Source organism: Boleophthalmus pectinirostris, unplaced genomic scaffold (genome assembly GCF_026225935.1).
Source record: "Boleophthalmus pectinirostris isolate CB_2022bp ecotype Guang Dong unplaced genomic scaffold, ASM2622593v1 HiC_scaffold_7, whole genome shotgun sequence".
Lineage (NCBI taxonomy): Eukaryota > Metazoa > Chordata > Actinopteri > Gobiiformes > Gobiidae > Boleophthalmus > Boleophthalmus pectinirostris.
In genome coordinates this window covers 2208805-2228301 of record NW_026571473.1, presented here as the reverse complement: position 1 = coordinate 2228301, position 19497 = coordinate 2208805, and the positions used below count along the sequence as shown (strand labels likewise).

Genomic DNA, 19497 nt, shown 5'->3' with positions numbered 1-19497 from the left:
CCAGGCCAAGACGTGTAAGAATGATGATTTTGTGTGGTGTTTCTCAGCAATAAAAACTCCCATCATATAATAAATACAAGCTGGATCCGTTTCAGGTCGTACTGTGGACCTCACACCTGAAAAAAGTGACACAGTGCAGCTTTAAGTATTGATATGTTTGCAGGAGATGATCCATGTGTAAAACAGCGGAGCTCCTGTAGAGGTTAGAGTTCTAGACTTCTGCGTCCATGTTGAGATTTCCTCTCCTCCAGCTCCTCCAGCCCCTCACTTCTGTGCTCTGTTTTTGAGTTGTTGCTTTGTCAGTAGCTCCTCTCTCCTTTCTGTTCTTTCTGTTCTTTCTATTCTTCCTCCTGACAAACTGTTGGCTCCTCTGTTCATTTTTAACTCCAGTTCACACCTCTCCCCCCTCGTCCTTCACCCCGAGCCCCGAGTCTGCAGCTGAGGAAGAGGAAGAGTCACCACCACGCCACGACAGAAGACGACAAGACAGAGGGACGGAGGGAGGGAGAGGGAATGAAGAAAGAGAATGAGAGTGAGGGAGGGAGAGGGGGAAAGGTGGGAGGGAGACATGGAGAAAAAGAGAGAGGTGACAGAAGGGAGGGAAAGAGACAAGCAAAAACAGAGAGAGAGATTAAGGAGAGAGAGAGAGAGAATGAGGAGGGAAAGAAAATGAGCGGAGAGAGACTTGGAGAAAGAAAGACAGAGAATGAGGAGAAAGAGAGAGAAAAAGAGAGAGAAAATGAGGAGAGAGACACAGAGAAAGAAAGAAAGAAAGAATGAGGAGAGAGAGAGAAAGATACATAAAAGAGAAAAAGCAAAAAGAGAGATTAAGGAGAGAGAGAGAGATGGGGAAAGAAAGAGAGAGAACGAGGAGAGAGAGAGAATGATACATGGAGAAAGAGAGAGAGAAAACAAGTAGAGAGAGAGAGAGACAGAACAAAAAAAATCAGGGTGGGTGAGAGAGAGAAAGAGAGAGGGAACAAGGAAACAGAGAGAGGGAGAGATAAGGAGGGGAAGGGGAGATGAGGGAGAGAGTGAAGGAGGAGGGTAGACACAAGCCAAATAGGCAGGGAGAGAAAGAAAGAGAGAAAGGAGAGAGGGACGGATAGAGAAAGACAAAGATGTGGGAAAGAGACAGAGAGTAAAAGGGGAGAGAGGAGACGGAGAAGGGAAGAGGAGAGAGAGGGGGAGAGAAATGAAGGGAAAGAGAAAGAGAAGGATAGATGGAGAAAAGGAGAGGGAGAGAGACAGAGAAGACAAAAGAGTGAAGCGGATGTACGATGGGTGGGTGGGTGGGGGGGTGAGGGAGGAGGTGTGAACGTGGCAGAGGTGAGGGTCTGTCACCTCAAACAAACGAGAGCACCTGTCAGAGCAGCACCCGCCGCTCTGACAGGTGAGCGGGGGACGGGGTCAGAGGTCAGGGCCAGGGTGCACACACGGGGTTACAGGCCTCATTAAGCCCCGCCCACCTCCACCTCTGCTCTTCTGGGTTTGTGGAGGCACCAGGTCCAGGACTACTGCCACATCTGGACTATTTTTGGTGAAATAATCAGATTTAAGCAGTAAAAGTTCAATTACAGATGCAAAGTGAGCACTCAAGTGTTATGTTTTACTCTTTATTTACTGCACCTCGTGTTTTTTTTAACAATATTGTAGCTTTAAAATCATTTGTGTGGCTTAAATCTGAACTTATATTGATATTATGGTTGTTCTTCTGTATTTAGTTCAGCAAAATACATTAAAAACTCACTGCTTCTTCTTGTATTTTTGTACTTTTACATTTTTTTTCCACACAAACTGACACTTAAAGGTCCTATATCACACACCAAGCCGACTTGAGAGCTTTTATTCGAATTATAAAGCTGTTATGTCATCAAAACATGCCTGGAAAGTAGTAATTTAGTATTAGTCGGTCTACATTTCATTTAATTTCATTCCATTTATTTATTTATTAATTTTTAATTTTTTTTTTTTTTTTTTATTTTATTTTATTTATTTAAATTGAATTTTATGTATATATTTTGAGCAAGTTAGAAATTTACATTCTTTTACGATGGAACATATAATATTAGGGAAATCATAACATAAATAACAAAAAATCTTCTCAAAATGCTCTTCTACACCTTGTGATGTCATGAAGTGGTAGTTTTCAAGTGAACAGCTCCTTTTACCTTTAGTTCAGCAGAGGTTCAAGGGCTGAAATCATCCAAATGATTCTAGTGAAGGTGTGTGGAGTTTAAAAACACAGTGGAGCACACAGTAAACAATAGACTTATGTAGCAAAAACAAAAAAAAGAAAATGTGAAAGATTGAAAGAGTTAACTCAAGTGCATATGACAGGTTAAACTAGTAACACAGAGGAGCACTTCCTGTATCACCATATGACATCACAAGGTGTTTTCAGTTATAAGAGAAGAACTCTAAGTCTAAATGTGCAGGATTTGTGTGTTAAACATGTGGAAAAAAACACACACACAACTCCAGGTGTGTTTGTGAAGAGGAAACGACACGAGAACACAGAACTGTAACTGTACTCACTGACATGCTCGTTCCAGGTGACCCTTCCCCCAGTGAGCCTAAAGAGGGCGCTGTGGGCCTGACGTCTAATGAGCAATCACACATGTACTTAGGCTGGGGTTGGTCACATGACTCCTCCGCTTCTGCATAGGCCCCGACAATAACAGACTGTTGTGCAAAAACAGCTTGGCTTCCAGAAGTGAGAGAGCGCGAATGACGGCGTTTATATCCGTCTGCCATTTTGTGTGTGTGGTTTTTTTATATAGTTCTTTTTTTTTTCTTCTTATTTCACATCCTTGAAAATAATCAGGTTTTTCTTGGGGTGTGAAGCAGGCTGGAGAGAAGGCACTGGTGAGGAGGGTGTGAGGAGAGGGCCAAGGGCACAAAAGGGAGCTGCTATAAACAAACGAGATTAGAAAGATCAGAAGAAAGAAATGTGATTCGAAGTTTTAGGAGAGGAGTTTGCATTGAGGTCTGATCACCGTCTTTAAATAGAACTTGAATTATTGCATTGAATTCATAAGGAAAATAAAGCTCCGTTCAGACTGCAGGGTTCATGCTCAATTCAGATTTTTTCTTGCAAACTTGTTCACATTTCCAATTAAATGCAACTGTGATTAAATGCAATGTGATGTCCAACGTGAACTGCATGTGCAATGGAGAACACGACGACGAGCGAGCGTGCTCAGAGTTTACGGAAGTCGCCTAAACATGGACGCAGCATTGAGCACCTGGAGATTTTAAAGTTGCTGTCGTACCGGAGTCAGAACATGAACAGATGATTTTAAAGAGGAGATTGAAGGAGAATGACGAGGTTTTTGGTCCCGGTGTTTCGTGGTCAGTGTTGGGAAGGTGACTTTTAAAATGTATTCCCCTACAGATTACAGATTACATACCCCAAAATGTAGTTTGTAACAGAATCCATTAAGTTACTTAAAGTGAGTAATGTAATCTGAATACTTTGGATTACTTGATATTGTCATGTTTTTTTTTTTAAACGACATGAATGTAACAACCACATCCTGAAAATTCTTGTTTGTTCAGTTCAAATTGTCTGTTGAGCCCAAATCTCCATGAACAGACTTTTGTTTGCCGTTATGTCCACCCTATTGTTAAGTGTCATATTGTTTAGACCTGGTTTTAGTCCTGGTTTTAGTCCTGGTTTTAGTCCTGGTATTAGTCCTGGTTTTAGTCCTGGTTTTAGTCCTGGTTTTAGTCTTGGTTTTAGTCCTAGTTTAGCCCAAAATGTGAAAACCACCATATAATCAATTTATTTCAACAAAGTAACTGTAATCCAATTACCACTCACTGAAACAGTAACTGTAACTGAATACAGTTACTCATAATTTGTACTCTGATTATGTAACTCTGGTACATGTAATCTGTTACTCCCCAACACTGTTAGTGGGGCAGTGGCGGCAACATCCGTAGAAAGGAACGTGTGGGTGCAGAGTTACAGCCAGGAGCGGTGGGATTGCGATGTGCTTCACTGACATGGAGTTCAGACACAGTTTTCACATGACGAGAAGAACATTTGTGTACATTTGTGACATGTAGGTCGGAGAATGTGACCTGGACTTAAAAAGTGCTAGTGCAAATTGTAACAAGTATTTTTTTCCCAGTAAATCTTACAAAGTATTTTTTAGTCACGTTCAATTTAAAACTTCCAATCAACGTTTAAGAAGATGAAGTTTAATTGTTGACAAAAATGCGTCACTGTCACAAATGTTAGTGCAAAATGAAAGTTGCATGTCAAAAGATCAGATATGTATCAGTTTTTGGAGCACATATCCAAGTGGTCTGGGTCACATTTGAAAAAAATTGGATCTGTGTTGATCAGACTGTCATTAAAAGATCAGATACAAGAACATAGGGGCGAAAAAATCTGATTTGGGTCACTTCAGGCTGCAGTCTGAACGTAACTTAAATATTCTGTAAGGACAAAGACATTCTGAGTGAAGGAAGAACTTTCTTTTTGAAGCTCCTATGTTACACAAAATGGACCCTTGTAAATGGTCACATTTTTATACAGCGCTTTTCCACCTTCGAGGCCTTCAAAGCTCTTTACCTGAAGAAACCACTCACCCATTCACTCCCACATTCATACACCAGCGCACACAGACACTGGAGCCGAGATGGGTTAAGTGTCTTGCCCAAGGACGCAACAACAGTCAACATCGATCTGTGGGAGATGAAATCGCGCCGTCGTCATGGGATCTGACCGCTCTACCAATGAGGTTTAAGTCGAGAGCAGGATTCCAACCGCCGACCTTCGGATCAGTGGACAAACGCTCCACCGACTGATCTACTGTCGCCACCGAAATGGAATTTGTGAGCTTTAAGTCGTGTTAGAATGTTGTTCTGTCCTCAAAAACAGACCTGGAGTTGTGTTTTGTTTGAGTCTGTCTACACCTCCAAAGCTCAAAATGCTCTGTTCCACCCTGTGATGTCATGAAGTGGTAATTTTCAGGTTCACAGCTCTTTTATCTGTAAAAATTTAGGAATTCCAGGCTTGAAATGATCCAAATCAGAGCCCATAGACTAGTATACGCCCATGGACTACTGAGGATTACACACATATAAGACCACGTGGAAAAAGAAAAGAAAGTTCTACCATTTAATGTTGAAAATCACATTCTATTGTCTAAAGAAAGAGCTTTTTTATTATTATTATTATTATTATTATTATTATTATTATTATTATTATTATTATTATCGTGGTATCAGAATCAGTATTGAGTATCAAGTCTTTTCCTGATTATCCAAATCAAGTCTGAGATTCTAATATTGTGACAACAGCAGCTTCCAGTAATTAAATTAAAACACATTTGGGTTTTTATTAGCAGGTTGGCCCTTGTATTTTCTGGAAGAACTAAAACTATCAAATCATTGTTTTATGACACTTCAAATCAGCTTTACACATTTCTCTGTATTAAATGTTTTATGAAAATTGGCAGATTGTACAGCGGGCGCTAAAAACCCCCCTCGCAACTTCATAATAAAACAAACGTAACACTTTTATCACCTAGTTAAGTGTTCAATTAGCCCTTTTAGGATCTGTCTTCATTATCGTGGCTAGACGGGCACTTCTCACCTTTAAAACGAGAAAAAACTCCACTCCACTTCCTCCTCGTGACAAACATGCCATCATCAGTGCCCATAACAAGCCCATTTATAACATCAGACAGTTTTATTGGCGCGCCACAATACGCCTGTGTGCCCGGCCGCCCCTCGCTGCCATTAATGCACCCGGGGTCGAGGGTCGCGCCAATAGGAAGTGGCTCAAACGGGCGGCGGGGGGGGGGCAGGTCCTGGTCTGGAGGTTCGCTAATGAAACACAAACTCTGAGTGATTACTGCGGTCTGTGTGTAGGAGCGTTTAAGTCACACTGCGGGGACCTGAGTATGTGAACTATATCCAGTGTTGGGAAGGTGACTTTTAAAATGTAATCCCCTACAGATTACAGATTACATATCCCAAAATGTAGTTTGTAATGTAATCCATTAAATTACTTAAAGTGAGTAATCTGAATAGTTTGGATTACTTGATTTGTTGTAGAGAAGCAAAGATGAGGAAATCATATCATAAGATGTTTTGTCTGATAAAAGAAAATAAAAAGTCCAGACTTTACTGAACCAAATTAAAAATATTATTGATAGAAGAAGAGGAGACACAGTCCACACAGCTTGGTTTAGTCCTGGTTTAGTCCTGGTTTTATTCCTGCTTTAGACCTGGTTTAGACCTGGTTTTAGTCCTGCTTTAGACCTGGTTTAGACTTGGTTTTAGACCTGGGTTTAGACCTGGTTTAGTATCCAGCAATGAGTGGAATTACCAAGAAAAAAAAAAAAAAAAAAAGGGAATAGCCCCAAATGTGAAAACAGGAAAATACCTCAGTGTAATCCATTTATTTCAACAAAGTAACTGTAATCCAATTACCACTCACTGAATACAGTTACTCATAATTTGTACTTTGATTACGTAACTCTGGTACATGTAATCTGTTACTCCCCAACACTGACTATAAGTGTACTTAAAGGTGCACTGTGTAACTTTTTGGTTGGGGATCTGTCATCTGCTCGTTTTTATGGATATGTCAGTGAGTGAGTATACATGCACATCAGTATCCCCGGTTCTTCACGGTGCATGTAAACGCAGTATACCGGTTTCAGTATCCCAGTTATTACAAACCAGGATACTGTAGCTGGTATAGGCGAGTTTCAGCTGACGTCATTGTTATTAAAAGCCCGCGTTGCATGCTGGGAAATATTTTGGTCAGAGGCAAGAAACATGGTAGTGGTCAAACACAGTGTGTAACCTCACGTATTTCTCCCCGATAATGGTAAATTCCTGCTGCATTATCGGATGCACAAATAGAAACACGGAAGAAGGAAAATGTCTTTTTCGTATTTTGAGTGAAAAGAACCACTAACGGTGAATTAAACGACTTTCAAACATCCGCAGAGCAAACGCAGAAGATCCTAACAAACCGTGGACTCCAACAAGTTCAACAAAACATCGAAAACATCATGGCTGTGACACTAAAAGTCTTTGTTAAACCAATTCTTGTGCAAAGTTCATATGAAACACAAACATTTTAATCCTCAGAACAGTTAAAATGTCAAATGTGTTGCATAAATGAGTTTCCTTTCACTAAACAAACAACAAAACTGTAGCTGTAACAAAATAATTGTAAATTGTAAACTGTAAACTGTAATAAACCAAAATTTACACTTGGCGATATATCGATACAGCAGCCCATGATACCAATACCGTATCATCACATTAAGCGATACAATATATCAATATTTCAATGCTTCTGCACACCCCTAGTGCTTATAGACTCATTTGAGTTTGGACCACTATAAAAAAAAGTAAATAAACTGGTTTGTTTTGTAAAAATCGGATACAACAACTTTAAGATATAGGCTCATTGAGATTAAAGGTGCATTGTGTAACTTTTCCAGAGGAAGATCTGTCAAAGGCCTTGTCTGGAATGTTTCACAGTATGGCATTTAACCTTTCTATCTTCATGGAGACCAAACCAGACCAAGTTCCAGGTCAGATCTGTGGAGAGGCGACCCCACTCACAGTCACAATGTCTGTTTTTCAAAGTATTTTTGAGCTATAAAACCACCTGTAATTGAATAAGTGTAAAATAGAGCTGTTAATGTCACACTGTGGAACATTCTAAACAGAGCAATGACATTTCCAAGCAAGTGCTGTCACCCACAACCAAAAAGTTACATAGTGCACTTTTAATCTTGGCCAAGTAAGGTTAGACTCAGGCTCCAGGAGATATAGAAGTGAAAGTACTTGTGTGTGTGTAAAAGTGTGTACTAGTACTTACCGAGTGAGTGAGCCGCTGTGGTTTTGGAGCTGAAGAACCGACCCAGGCCCAAGTCTCCGAGCTTCACCACTCCAGTCGCCGTGATGAAAACGTTGGCAGGTTTGATATCTGCACAAAACAAAGAGGAACAGACACTGTTAGAGGCTTTAAATCTTTAAACTTTATAGAAAAATGTTTCGTTTACATTTGACCTACTGTACACTTCACAGTGCAGGACTAAACCAGGACTAAACCAGGACTAAACCAGGACTAGACCAGGACTAGACCAGGTCTGAACCAGGACTGAACCAGGACTGAACCAGGACTAAAACCAGGACTGAAAACCAGGACTGAACCAGGACTAGACCAGGTCTAGACCAGGTCTGAACCAGGACTGAACCAGGACTGAACCAGGACTGAACCAGGACTAAAACCAGGACTGAACCAGGACTGAACCAGGACTGAACCAGGACTGAACCAGGACTAAAACCAGGACTGAACCAGGACTAAACCAGAGACTAAACCAGGACTAGAACAGGATTAAATCAGGTCATTTTGGTATGTTTTTGGAGGAGAGTCATGTGGAAGCAGCCACTATCCCAGTCTGTCTTTTCCTTTTTTCAGGCATGTTTTTTTGTTTGCTTTGGTTTGTTTTTTTGCAGACTGGGAGCACTGGGGCGTCTCTTTCAGTTAATAAGACCAGGTCCTCTCTAAATGAACTGCAATTCACCAGTATCTGCACCAGTGTGGTAGGCAAGAGCACACGGACCGAGACCAAGACCTGTCTGAGACCACAGGATCCCGAGACCAGGACGAGACCAAGACTTTTAAATGTCAAGACCAAGACAAGAACGAGACAATGGCCTATCAAGTCCAAATCAAGACCATCTTTGTCATTTTCAACATTTATTTGTATTTTACAGTTATTTTGGCACATTTTTTTCATTTTTTTTTTTTTTTTTATAAATCTATCTCCATTTGATCTGATTCGCATTCATTTAAGCTTAAAATAAACCAAGCAAACTGTTCCACACTGACACACTCTGTGGCTCTTTTTGGACCCTCACCCACAGTTTGAGAACCCCTTCTTTAAGAGAACTTCTACTGAAATTTTACAGAAAACAGTAAAGAAAGTGAAGAAAGTGGTTAGGATCTGGAGTTACATTCTCTTAATGGTTTTACAGTGGGATTTAACCTCTGCACATTTACCGAGCCAAACACACACGTGACAAACACAGATTTATTTGGCATTTTATTAGGCAAACTTCAGCCCACATGTCGGAGTAGGTCTGCTGGGGCGACACTGTAGATTAGTTTTTTGCTCTTCTAATCAGCGCGAACTAAGAACCGAGCCGATGTGTGCTGTACACCGGGAGGAGAGAGTGTGAGAAGGCTGATGTGAGGCGGACGGGCAGGTAGGATGTTTTAAAAAGTTTCACCTGCCGTGCTGTGACACACGCTGGTATGAAAGGTGAGACGTTTTCATGCCTGTTTTCTTTATTATCCATTAGATAAGATGAACATCACTGACTGGGTTAAAGGTTTAGGCTGAGCTCTGTTTTCATGCTCCCAAAACTCAAAATATCACCAATCTCCAAAATATAACTCATGTTTTCTTCATAAATGAAATCTAAAATACATTAAAGTGTTTTAGTGAAGGTTGATCTCAACAATTCATGAAAAACATTTAGTCATTTGAAGTTTGTTGCACTGTTTGAGAAAACTACTGGTTTATTATCTACTTTTCTAACAGTTTAAACATTGATTTAACAAAATAAAGCTGATGTCATTTTCTTTGATTTGTCTAATCATAACTATCGTGTTATTTAGACAAGTTTTGGTCCTAGTTTACATGATTGTTGCTGAGTAATACTGAATATCACTACCACATCTGTCACATCTGCTGCCTGTGTCCAACCAAGAACTAAATCAGTGGTGATCCAGGACTAGACCAGGACTAGACCAGGACTAGACCAGGACTAAACCAGGACTAAACCAGGATTAGACCAGACCAGAGACTAAACCAAGACTAGACCAAGACTAAACCAGGACTAGACTAGGACCAGACCAGGTCTAAACCAGGACTAAACCAGGTCTAAACCAGGTCTAAACCAGGACTAGATCAGGGCCAGACCAGACTAGGACTACACAAGGAGTAAACCAGGAGTAAACCAGGACTAATTCAGGACTAGACCAGAACTAAACCAGGACTAAACCATAAATAGTCCAAGATTAAACCAGGACTAAACCAAGATGAAACCAGGGCTAAACCAGGACTAGACAAGGACTAGACCAGGATTAAACCAAGTTTAAACCAGACTAAACCAGGACTAGACCAAGACTAAACCAGGAGAAAACCAGGGACTAAACCAAGACTAAACCAGGTCTAGACCAGAGCAGGGCTTAACCAAAACTAGACCAGGAGTAAACCAAAACTAAATCAGAAATAAACCAGGACCGAATGAGGACTAAACCAGGACTAAAGCAGGACTAAACTGAGACTAACCGAGGATTAAACCAGGCCTAAACCAAGACTATCTGTTCTTTAAATAAGTGTGTTTGAATATTCCGAAAGCGTCCTGTTTGTCTTTGTCCGTTTCCGTGAGTGGATCATAAAAACCCGGTCGTCCACAGAACCCGTCGTTGGGGGATTGTCCTGATCTTAATCACGGCCCCGGCGGGGGAACGAGCCCAGTCCTCGTATCAGCCGTTAAACCCGACTGCACGACGATCCGGCCCGTTCTATAAATCAATTACATTTAACACAAAAATAAAGTGGCGCTTTGAAACGTCCGTCTTAAGTGATTTGGGCCGGAGCGGCGCGGCTCTTTGAAATGTACACCTGTGTAATGAGCCGGCTGCTGCTAAGTGCCCATTAACTCCAGCGCAGGGTTAGTTAGTGTGCGCTAAAGCTAATCGGAGCCAGCAGAGCGGATATGTACTTCACCTGTGACGGGGGGAGGAGGGGGGGAGGAAGAGGAGGAGGAGGAGGAGGAGGAGGAGAGAGGAGGGAGAGAGGGGTGGGTTTGAGAGGAAGAGAAGGGAGAGGGGGCAGGATTGAGAGAAGATGGGAAATATGAGGAGAGAAGGGGATGAAGAAGAGGAGGAAGAGGAGGAGAGAGAAAGAGAAAGAGAGAGAGAGGAGGGAAAGGGGGAGCGAAGGAGGTGGAGAGGTGAAGGAAGAGAGGGGACACAGAAGGAGGGGAAGAAGATGGGAGACAAAGGAGAGAAGGGGGTGAAGAGGAGGAGGAAGAGGAGGAGAGAGAAAGAGAGAGAGAGAGGGGAAGGCAAGGGGGAGGGAGGGAGGTGGAGAGGTGGAGGAAGAGAGGGACACAGAAAGGGAAGACAGGAGGGGGAGAAGATGGGAGACATGAGGAGAGGATGGGAGACAAACGAGAAAAGGGGGTGAAGAGGAGGAGGAAAAGGAGAGGAGAGAGAGAGAGAGAGAGAGAGAGGAAGGAAAGGGGGAGGGAGGGGAGAGGGGGAGGAAGAGAGGGGGCACAGAAGAGGGAGGCAGGAGGGGGAGAAGATGGGAGACAAGAGGAGAGAATGGGGTGAAGAGGAGAAAGACGAGAGGAAGAGAGACCAGAGGGAAAGGGGGATGGAGGGAGGTGGAGAGGCGGAGGAAGAGAGGGGGCACAGAAGGAGGGGGAGAAGATGGGAGACAAGAGGAGAGGAGGGGTAAAGAGGAGGAGGAGGAGATGAGGAGGGGAGGAGGAGGAGGAGGAGAGAGAGAGGGAGAGAGGGAGGCACAGGAACGGGAGATGGGAGACAAAAGAGAGAAGGGGTGAAGAGGAGGAGAGAGAGAGAGAGAGAGAGAGAGAGAGAGAGAGAGAGAGGGAAAGGGGAGGGAAGAACGTGGAGAGGTGGAGGAAGAGAGGAACACAGAAAGGGGAGATAGGAGGGGCAGAGGATGGAGACAAGGAGAGAAAGAGTAGAGGGGAATGAGAGGAGGAAGAGGAAAGAAAGAGGGAGTGGGGAAAAGAAAAGGAGGAGGAGAGAAGAAGAGCGAGAGAGAGGGGGAGGCAGAGGAGGGGAGGGAGGACCAGGGGAGTAGGGGAGCGGGGGGGTTAAAAGGAGGAGAAGAGAAAGGGGGGGGGGTGAAAAAGAGGAGAAGGAGAGGAAGAAAGACGAGGGGGAAGGAAAGGTGAGATATGAGAGGATGGGAGACACTAAGAGAGGAGAAGAGGAGAGAAGAGGAGGGAGAAAGAGAGAGAAGACGAGAGGAGAGAAGGACTAAACCAGGACTGAACCAGGTCTAAACCAGGTCTAAACCAGGACTAAACCAGGTCTAAACCAGGTCTAAACCAGGTCTAAACCAGAACTAAACCAGGTCTAAACCAGGACTAAACCAGGTCTAAACCAGGACTAAACCAGAACTAAACCAGGTCTAAACCAGGACTAAACCAGGTCTAAACCAGGTCTAAACCAGGTCTAAACCAGGACTAAACCAGGACTAAACCAGGTCTAAACCAGACTAAACCAGGACTAAACCAGGTCTAAACCAGGACTAGATCTCCCTCTTCTTTAGATAAATGTTTTTGGAAAAAGTCTTGTTTGTCTTTGTACGTTTCAGTGAGTGGAGGATGACAGGACAGAGGGAGAGAGGTGAGAAGGGGATGAGAGAGAGAAAGAGGGGTGAGAGGAGGAGCGAAGGAGCGAAGAAGAAGAGGAGGAGGACAAGGAGGAGTGAGAGAGGAAGAAAAGGCCCAGAGACTTAGGTTTCTTTAGCCGGGACTACACTGTAGAGAGGAGAGAGGGATGAGAGGAGGAGAGGAAGAGGACTGTTTTGGGGAGAGATAGGAAGATAAGATCAGGAGAGAGGTAAAGGACAACATTGGAGAGAGGGATAAGAGGAGGACCGTAGAGGAGAGAGGGATAAAAGGAGGAGTGTATTGGTAGAGAGGAAAGAAGGATCAGAGGAGTAGAAGAGGAGTGCACTAGAGAAAGAGGAGAGGAGGAGGACTGTAGAGGAGAGAGGGATAAAAGGAGGAGAGGAGGAGGAGTGCATTGTGCTGTGTGTGAGCCCATTAACACTGGCTCTGGTGGAGTTGTTGTTTAACACCTGCCAGGATCCTTCTGTCAAGAACTCCTCTCACACTTCTACCACCAACACCTCACATCTCCTCATCTCCATCTCATCTCCATCTCTCCATCTCCATTTCATCTCCATCTCTCCATCTCCATGTCATCTCCATCTCCTCATCTTCTCATTTTCTCTCCTCATCTGCATCTCTTCATCTCCATCTCCTCATCTCCACTTCCTCATCTCCACTTCCTCATCTCCACCTCCTCATCTGCATCTCCTCATCTGCATTTCCTCATCTCCTCATCTCCATCTCTTCATCTCCACCTCCTCATCTCCATCTCTCCATCTCCATTTCATCTCCATCTCTCCATCTCCATGTCATCTCCATCTCCTCATCTTCTCATCTCCACCTCCTCATCTTCATCTCCTCATCTCTTCATCTCCATCATCTCCTCATCTCCACCTCCTCATCTCCTCATCTCATGTCCTGCTCAGAGGAGGAGACCACTGAAGCCTCTAATTCCAGACCAAACACTGTGTGATATTTTGGATGGTTTCACTCAGCTCCAGCTCAAACTTTACGACCAAATCTCAGGGTTTAAAAGTTCACAGCTCACGATTCATGTTCTCACACTGTACGAACGACTTCAACAGAGCGAAACCCTCACGAGGCGACTGGATTTCAGATTTTCTTGTGACCTTCGATTTCCAGTTGGGAGCTGGTCGTGAGGTTTTCATCGGTTCTTGTTACCCTGTGTTTACTACAAAAAGCACGACACACGATTAAGACAAAACTCGGCCCGATCCCAAAAACACAAGTGAAAAATTGGCTCAAAAAGGGCCAAAAATTGCAGTGTACGCCTGACTTTAAGCATCGAAAACATCGAAAACACATGAGGACTTAATGAAGCACTGTGTCTCATAAAAGAATCAATATCAGAATTGTCTGCTGAAATAATAGATACTGCAACACATTTTTTAAAAAACTAATTATATTTACCATCAGGACCTGGAGACTTAAATCCTCAACACACTGTCATATTGTTCATTCAAGTGTGTCTGTGTTTCTACTGTAGGGAGTATTATACCCTCTGATAACGTGGGTCAGATAGAGCAGTCTACACAGAAATGTCAACAAGAGCCCAGCTGCAGGAGCCTGTGGTGCAGTTTCACTATGAATTCCATTTCTCCAACACAACCTGAATGCACCGAAGATTTTATTAATAATGAAACTCTTTCTGAAACATTTTCTGTTATTAGTGATGTGCGCAATAAACGAGGAGCTGTACATGAAGCAGTTTTAATGCAGGACTCTGCAAAGTTTTAAGGCAAAGTGAGTTAAAACTTTACATAGAAAGTGATGTAACTGAGTTCACCTGTGTGTTATGCAGAATTAACACACAGCTGTTAAACTTTGGATTTCATTAAACTCACTGACTGTGGTTTAATGAACATTTATTAACTAATTAACCCAGACCAGTTTCATGTGACAGTTGTGTGCAGATGGTGTGTGTTTGTCATGTTATTACTTGTGTGTTTTTACCTCTGTGCATGACTCTTCTGCAGTGCATGTGTACAGGGTTGTAGTGGTCTGTATCGGTCTGTATGGTTCAGTATGGGTCAGTATCGGTCTGTTTGTATGGGTCAGTGTGTGTCAGTATCGGTCACACATCATGCATCATCTGCATTTCTTCATTGTCTGTATGGGTCAGTATGGGTCAGTATGGGTCAGTGTGTGTCAGTGTGTGTCAGTGTGTGTCAGTATGGGTCTGTCAGTATGGGTCAGTATGGGTCAGTATGGTCAGTATGGGTCAGTATGGGTCAGTGTGTGTCAGTATGGGTCTGTCTGTATGGGTCAGTATGGGTCAGTGTGTGTCAGTATGGGTCTGTCTGTATGGGTCAGTATGGGTCAGTGTGTGTCAGTATGGGTCTGTCTGTATGGGTCAGTATGGGTCAGTGTGTGTCAGTATGGGTCTGTCTGTATGGGTCAGTATGGGTCAGTGTGTGTCAGTATGGGTCTGTCTGTATGGGTCAGTATGGGTCTGTATGGGTCAGTATGGGTCTGTCTGTATGGGTCAGTATGGGTCAGTGTGTTTTACCTCGGTGCATGACTCTTCTGGAGTGCATGTGCTCCAGGGCGCTGCACAGTTGGACAAAGTATTTCCACACAGTTCTCTCTGGGATCAGCCTCCTCTGCTTCTTAAAGTGCTGCACAAAACACACAAAACACTCAATTAGAACAGAGATTTATCCAAAACAACAACACAAACTCACAATAACACAAACTCACAATAACACAAACTCACAATAACACAAACTCACAATAACACAAACTCACAACATAACACAAAACACAAACTCACAATAACACAAACTCACAATAACACAAACTCACTATAACACAAACTCACTATAACACAAACTCACAATAACACAAACTCACAATAACACAAACTCACAATAACACAAACTCACAATAACACAAACTCATGAAACATTGCACTTGGACACTGTACCAAAATTCTTTTTTTTTTTTTTTTTTTTTTTTGTGACGCATTGACCAGAAGGAGTGTGTAAAAATATTGAAATATTGATATATCGTATATATCAATAATGTGAGGATACAGTATCATGGGCTGCTGTATCGATATATGACCAAGAGTATTTGTTGGTATATTTTACTAAATTATTTTGTTACTGTTACAGTTTTGTTGTTTGTTCAGTGGAAGGAAACTCGTTTATGTGACACATTTGACATTTTCACTGTTTTGATGATTAAAATGTTTGTGTTTCATCTGAACTTTGCACAAGAAGTGGTTTAACAAAGACTTTTAGTATCACAGTCATGATTCTTTATTGAATCGATTTGAAATATACTGTATTGAATGAATGTATGTATCGTATCGTGGCCTATGTATCGAAGTATGTATAGTATCGGCAACTTCTTAATGATACCAGCTTGGAGTTTTCATTTGAGTGTTCCTGATACGATCGCTTTCAGAATCATCCCAGACTGATGTACACAATTCAATTCAAAATGACACATCAGTTTGTCAGAAAGTGGGTTACCTATTTGACAAAAAACACAAAATTTGGATAAAATAAACCTGCAAACTGAAGTTACTGAAGTTCAATAACACACAAAAAGTTGATAAACTGTCAAATTAAACAATATTACAATTACACTGTTTTTGTTTTATTGTAATCCGCCTTTTTGCAGTCCGTCTAAATACTTTTCAAGTGTGGACAATTCACTCAGTTTTCCCATTTTCCTTTTTCCACAAAATGACCCCGACATATTGTAAAACCAGGTCTGTGCTCCAAACCTCCAGTGTTCATGTGGCCCAGAGCACTCGTGTGTCTGTGTCCTTCTCTTTGTTTTACTCCCAATAGAAAGCACATGCATTTAAACAAACAGGCCTGAGTTTGTGCTAGCTCCACGCATAATCTCTCGTTTACATTATTTATAGTGAAGGCTGCAGTCCTGACTCATCTGGAGCTGTTTGGTCCCATTCATGACACAGGCCTTTTACAGTGTATTGATCATATAAACACAGAAGTAAAGAGACGGAGCACAGCGGGAGGGACGATTTCAAAGATGTTATGGGGGAAGCAGTGACGTCATTTACGAGAAAAAGAACAAGAAGAAGAAGAAGAAGAGCTGTGTAATGCATTTTAAAGAGCTGTGTCCAAGCAGAAAATATTCTCATTTAAATCTGTCAGGAGAAAACTGTAATGGTCAATTATTCTACATCAGGCATGTCCAAACTATGGCCCGTGGGCCAAATGCGGCCCTCAGACAAATTTTTCTTGGCCCTCAGACTTCCAGGTGAATTGGCCCAAATTACCTTACAACAATTAAAAATGAACATTTCACTGCAAGTTTTTTGAAAATCTACCTTGATAAAGCCAATATTTAATATTTAGTGTGTGGTTTTAAGGATTTTAGCATGAATAAAGACTGATGGTTCATTCTAACATGTTAAACCTGCACATATTACAGTTATTCACTGTATTGAGCATCAGTCTACGGCCCTCGATCGGCCCTCTGCTTCATCTGTGTTTAGAAATATGGCCCTTGATGAAAAAAGTTTGGACACCCCTGTTCTACATACACAACAGGGTCTTAAAAAAGGTCTGATATTACATGTTTGAGTAACTCTTTATTGTTAGTTTGTCTATGTCTCCAAAGCTCAAAATGCTCTGTTCCACTTTGTGATGTAATAAGTGGTAGTTTTTAAGTTAGTAACTGCTACTTCTTCCTATTATTCAGTAGAGATCGGTAATTCCAGGGTTGAAATCATCCAAATGATTCAAGTGAAGGTGTATTGAGTTTAAAAACACAGTGGAGCACTTCCTCTATTACCACATGACATCACAAGGTGGGACTCCAGGTGTGTTTGTGATGAAAAGTATCATAATATGGGACCTTTAACAAATAAAGATAGACACATTTTTGATTGGATTCAGATGATGTCACAACATTCTACTGCTACTTTGCAGCAAAATTTCCTGGGGCCAGGATGCTAACTGTAGGCACTACTCTGTCTGACACTTTAATCTGAGTTTAGTTTTAACACAATCTGACCAGAATTAGATAAACACGCAGATGATGACTTCCTCTGGGCTCTGTTGGCGATAGCAACTCTGACAAAATCTGGGAAAACTGAGAAAATGGCCCGGTTTTCTTCATCTAGATGTCAATGTATTCTTTCTTTTTCCTTTTATAAACTGCCTATTCATTTGCGTATCATAATTTAACTTAATCAGATGTTATTGTAGTGTTCGTTTATGTTTGGCAGATCAACATTTCCACCCAGCTGTCTGTGAGTGACTCTGAAGTTGTGGTCTGAGTCTCGTCCCACATGGAAAGCTTTGGCAGGATGTGAAGACGCTGCTGCTGAATCCACGCTTTTATCACAGGCTCAGTGTCAGGAAATACACCGGAAGTCATCATCCGCATGTTTCCAAACGGCTTCCGGTAAGTCTGAATAAAGTCTATAAGCCAATAATATTTGAGAGGGCAGATAAAATCAAAGGATGCATATTTTTGTTATAATATAGCGAGTTTGTTTAAGGATCTAGAAATGGCTGGGCATTTGTTGGACATTTACAGATTTTGTTTAGGACTTTCATAAGGAGCTCTTGATTTACCGTCAATCTCCGTTACTCCCCTCAACTGTGGTCATGAGCTTGTGTAATGATTGAAAAGACATGATCGCAGATACAAGCGCTCGAAATGAGTTTCCTCCGCAGGGTGTCTGGGCGCTCCCTTAGAGACAGAGTGAGGCGCTCAGTCACACGGGAGGAGCTCGCAGTAGAGCTGCTGCTCCTCCACGTCCAGAGGAACAGCTGAGAGGAGGACATCTGTTCTGGTGGATCAAGGACGTGTTCCGGGCATGTCCCGCCAGAAGGAGGCCCCGGAGATGACCCAGGACACGCTGGAGGGACTATGTCTCTGGGCTGGCCTGGGAATGCCTTGGGAGGAAGTGTCTGAGGTGAGGGAAGTCTGGGAATTCCTACATAGACTGTTGCTGCAGCGACCCAGCCCCGGATAAGCGGAAGAAAATGGATGGACGGCATTTCATTAAAAAAATATCAAGTAATTCAGATGACAGAGCAGAAAAGTTACACACTGCAGCTTTAGATGAAACATAACACCACATAAGTGTAGGTTAGTTTGATATCTTAACATCCATTACAGCAGGAGTCCCCAACCTGTAGCCCAGGAGCTGCCAGTAACTCTCCACTCCCTTCCAAGCAGAAATCATGAATCCAAGGGATTTCTGAATTCTATGTATTGTGCAGAATAAGTCAAATTGGATTCATTTTGATGCCAAACTTGGTGCACCAACAAAAGGATAATGGTTTATGTTTTATGGACAACTAACAGTTCCCGTCTAAGCCTTGACGTGGCTCTTATATTTATTCAGTTTCTTTGCGACTGCTTAAACTGGCAGCTCTCTGGAATTTTGGTTTTGATAGCACACTGGAGAAAAAAGGTTGGAGACCCAAGCCTTACAGTGATGTCTGTTTTTAAATCAGCTTTATTTACCTCTGTGAGATTCTATGAACGGACCATTTGAACAGACGCAGTTAGCAAATCACAAAGGCTGCCAACATTTCCTCCATAAACAAAATCTCTTATTCTGCATAAAAACAGTTCAAATTTCAGTATTCTCAGGATTGTAAACTCTTCCACACAATATTACAAAAAGATAAATCACAAATCAAATTCTGCTTGTCAAAAAAATTACAATTAAAGACATTTTCCCCAAATGGTTGAGCCCTACGATATGAAATTAAGTTCATAATGAGCCTTTTAGCAGGTGTCAGATCTTGTTACCACAATAAAACGGAAGTCGGTTGGAGACGGAGGGGAGCGGGAAGGTGTAAAGAAAGCAGGAGTTAAAGAGCAGACAGACAGACAGATAGAGAGATAGAAGAAAGAGGGAGAGACCTTGGCCTACATCCAAACAAAAGCGCAGTGAGGAGCCCTTCTCTCTCCCTCTCTGCCCGCCCCATTTCCATATCAGAGGAGCGTTTGATGTCAATGGGAGGCACCGAGACGCCCACCAACAGCAAAACGAGCGCACCTCCTCCTCCCCCCCTCCGCCTCTCCTCC

General features: G+C 42.4%; 1 protein-coding gene across 1 annotated transcript in view; it reads right to left on the bottom strand.

Annotated features, from left to right (window-relative positions):
• nek7 (NIMA-related kinase 7) overlaps positions 1-19497 on the bottom strand; it is a 223321-nt gene that overhangs the window by 65618 nt on the left and 138206 nt on the right. Inside the window, exons 6-7 of the mRNA XM_020927750.2 lie at positions 14972-15080; positions 7865-7972 (exon numbers count right to left, since the gene is read on the bottom strand). Of these exons, the coding sequence (XP_020783409.1) occupies positions 7865-7972; positions 14972-15080 (217 nt within the window). The remainder of the gene's footprint in view (positions 1-7864; positions 7973-14971; positions 15081-19497) is intronic.